Source organism: Phocoena sinus, chromosome 12 (genome assembly GCF_008692025.1).
Source record: "Phocoena sinus isolate mPhoSin1 chromosome 12, mPhoSin1.pri, whole genome shotgun sequence".
Taxonomy (NCBI): domain Eukaryota; kingdom Metazoa; phylum Chordata; class Mammalia; order Artiodactyla; family Phocoenidae; genus Phocoena; species Phocoena sinus.
Window position 1 is genome coordinate 28,504,208 of NC_045774.1, and position 2,834 is coordinate 28,507,041.

A 2,834-nucleotide genomic window follows, 5' to 3' on the forward strand; every position below is an offset into this window, starting at 1 on the left:
CTGCAGAAAACGGAGGGCTGTATTTATGGGGTGTGAGGGGTTACCAGCCAACAGCTAAAGGCGCAGCCTTCCTGAAGGTGGAAATGGGCATCACACAAACCACTCACAGCCAGGCTTGTAACTACAGAATCTCTAACGTGTTAAGTACAGGCACGATGGAGGTTGCGGGGACCTCTGGTGTTTGATTGACAGCGTAGGCATTTAACCTTCCACCCAAATTTCAGGTCAGATTTCCAGTCTCCACAAGAGACTGGTTCCACGTACCGCCTTTCTCCTAGCTTTCAAAACGCAGGGGCTCATCCAAAACAAAGTGACAGCTAGCCATTTCGCTGCTACACCAACCACTTTTGCAGTTCTTTTTGGTTAAAACAACCTTGCAGGGATAAACCACAAAAGGAGTCTGTGGCTGGGGGCTGCTATCAATCACATTCACAAGCCAACACAGGTGACTGACCCTGACGTGGCAGGGTCCACTCAGTGGAACGCATCCACGTCAACAGCACACTGACCGCAAGAAGATGCAGCACCACCAAGGTGTCAGGGGATTTCAGCTGTTATTTGTCCAGACATTCTTTGTGGGGAAAAGCCAGGGAGAAAAAGCCTTCTGACCATAATCATACTATCCGTAAAATCGGAATAAAAATAAAAGTGTCCCAGAGGACTTGTTAGAAAACAACAAAGCCATTCTTAAACTTACATTTCTAAAATTTATGTTCTCCCAGGAACTTACTACATACACACAAACCACTGATATACTGTTGCCTTTTAAATCGTGTACTAAAATCCAAATTACTGGTGTGTACAAATAACGGACCAAAAGTACTGCCCAAAACACACCTGCATTACACTATGTGGACCAAGTACCTGGGCTTTGACAAAAAAAGAAAAAAGTATTTATGATAAAAGTTGTAAACAAAAATTTTACAAAGCTTAGAATCAAAGTCAAATTTTTGCCCAGATTTCTAACTGTTTGGTAAAATTCTAACATGGGTCATTAACGGTTCATGAATGATTCTTGTTTGGACTTTCCGACTGAAAAGGTGCTTTGCACTTCTGACTTTCAAAACAAGCTGAATGTCCCGATGTGCTTTCTGTGGCCAAATTTAATTTGCGACAAACAGCAGTAATATACCAAATATGATTAACTTGGGTCAGCACTCATGCTGAACTGGAGAAAATTATTTAACCCCTGTCCCAATCCACAAATAAAGGACTGCCAATGAAGTGTGTGTGTGTGTGTGTGTGTGTGTGTGTGTGTGTGTATACAGATCTGTGTGTGCATATATATAATACATGTATACACACAGATATACATAGGTGTATGTGTTTTTATATATATATATATCCAAAAAGGCAAAAACAAAAATATCAAACTATGCTTGCATTGTGGCAGCAGAATAAGAGAATGTTAAGAGTGAAGGGGAAAATCTATTACAATTTTAAAGGACTGATACTAGCTTAACTTTTTTTTTTTTTGCCAAACTTGCCTGTAACTCCCCTCCAAACAGACTCCTTTTAAGAGGAAGGAGTTCCTTACACAAAATGTTTTGTGTTCACATATACCTATACTCTTCAGAACAAAACCAGTTCTGCTGGCAAACTGTGGGTTCGTAGGGACATTTAAGCTCTCATTAAAATGGAAAGCAATCAAATCTTTACGTCTACAAACTGCACATTTAATATATTTCCATAAATTTGGCAAAGCTCGTGATGACATCTAGAATGTGTTCACCAAATCATAGACGTAAATATGGAAATCATCATCAAATTTGATGAAATAGACAGACGACAGTTTGGTCTCCACTTGACGGATGACCATGCCAGTCCTTTTAGAGCCATCTTCTCTGGCATATTCCACTTGTTTGCCTACCAGGCACTCCAGGACTTCTCCTGGTTTCCTTTCTGCTGGAGATGAGTCAATTGAATCAGGAATAATGTGAAGGTCACCTTCTTTATAATCATCTAAGAGCTGGTGCATGTACAAGACAGGATTGTTCTCATAGGTGATGTAAAACCACGTGTTCATGATGGGGGCGCGTGCTAGGACCATTCCCCTCCACTCCTCTTTATAGCCATCCTGGGTCTCAAACATGTGCTTCACTGTTTTGCCAATCATTGTGTCGGCTAGGTGTGCAACATTGATTTGGGATGTTGCAACTCTATCAGGGAGGATTTCAAGTGCACAAATTCTTTCATCTTTATTAAGTTCTAGTCCATAAACACAGTCAAATCCATCGTATTTTATAAGATACAAAGAAGGATTTACAGGCACCTGGTCCAGAACGGTTCCTTTCCACTGGGTGACAGGCTTGTTCCCCTCTTTCCACCCATGCCGAATCCTGTGGCCTATGATGCTCCGCGGGGGCTGGGAAACAGGTGTGCTGGGCCCTACACTGCTCCGACGTTTTTTGTGGGACGTCCTTTTCTTCATCTTGCTTGCAGATACACCAGCATGGCCTGCATCAGCTCTGGACCGCTGGCCAGCTGTCTTCCCGACTGGAGTCTTCATTCCTCTGTACTTACGTGACCAGCAGAGCTGCTGGACCGGGATGAACGTTCAGGATTCGCCAATTTGAAACTTTTCACGGAATTTCAATGTTCATATTAATCCATCATCCAAGTGCCTCTTTTACAAGTTCAGCAAAAATTTTAAATCATAAGGACTTTGCGGCAAGGCCACGAAGGCCAACGTCCGCAGGGCCGCGGAGGCCAACGTCCGCTGGGCCACGGGACCCCGCAATCCAGCGGCGCGCTCCCGCCCGGGCTACCCGGCAGGAGGGCGCCGCCCCGCCCACTCTGGGCCCCGCCCACTCCGGGCTTCGCGGCGTCCGCCC

At 44.3% G+C, this 2,834-nt stretch overlaps 1 protein-coding gene across 1 annotated transcript; it reads right to left on the reverse strand.

The window, feature by feature from the left end:
- Positions 1–1,717: 1,717 nt before the first annotated feature.
- On the reverse strand, positions 1,718–2,509 carry LOC116763277 (spindlin-1-like). Its single transcript, XM_032650855.1, has one exon. The coding sequence runs from the start codon at positions 2,507–2,509 to the stop codon at positions 1,718–1,720; it is 792 nt and encodes a 263-aa protein (XP_032506746.1).
- Positions 2,510–2,834: the final 325 nt, after the last annotated feature.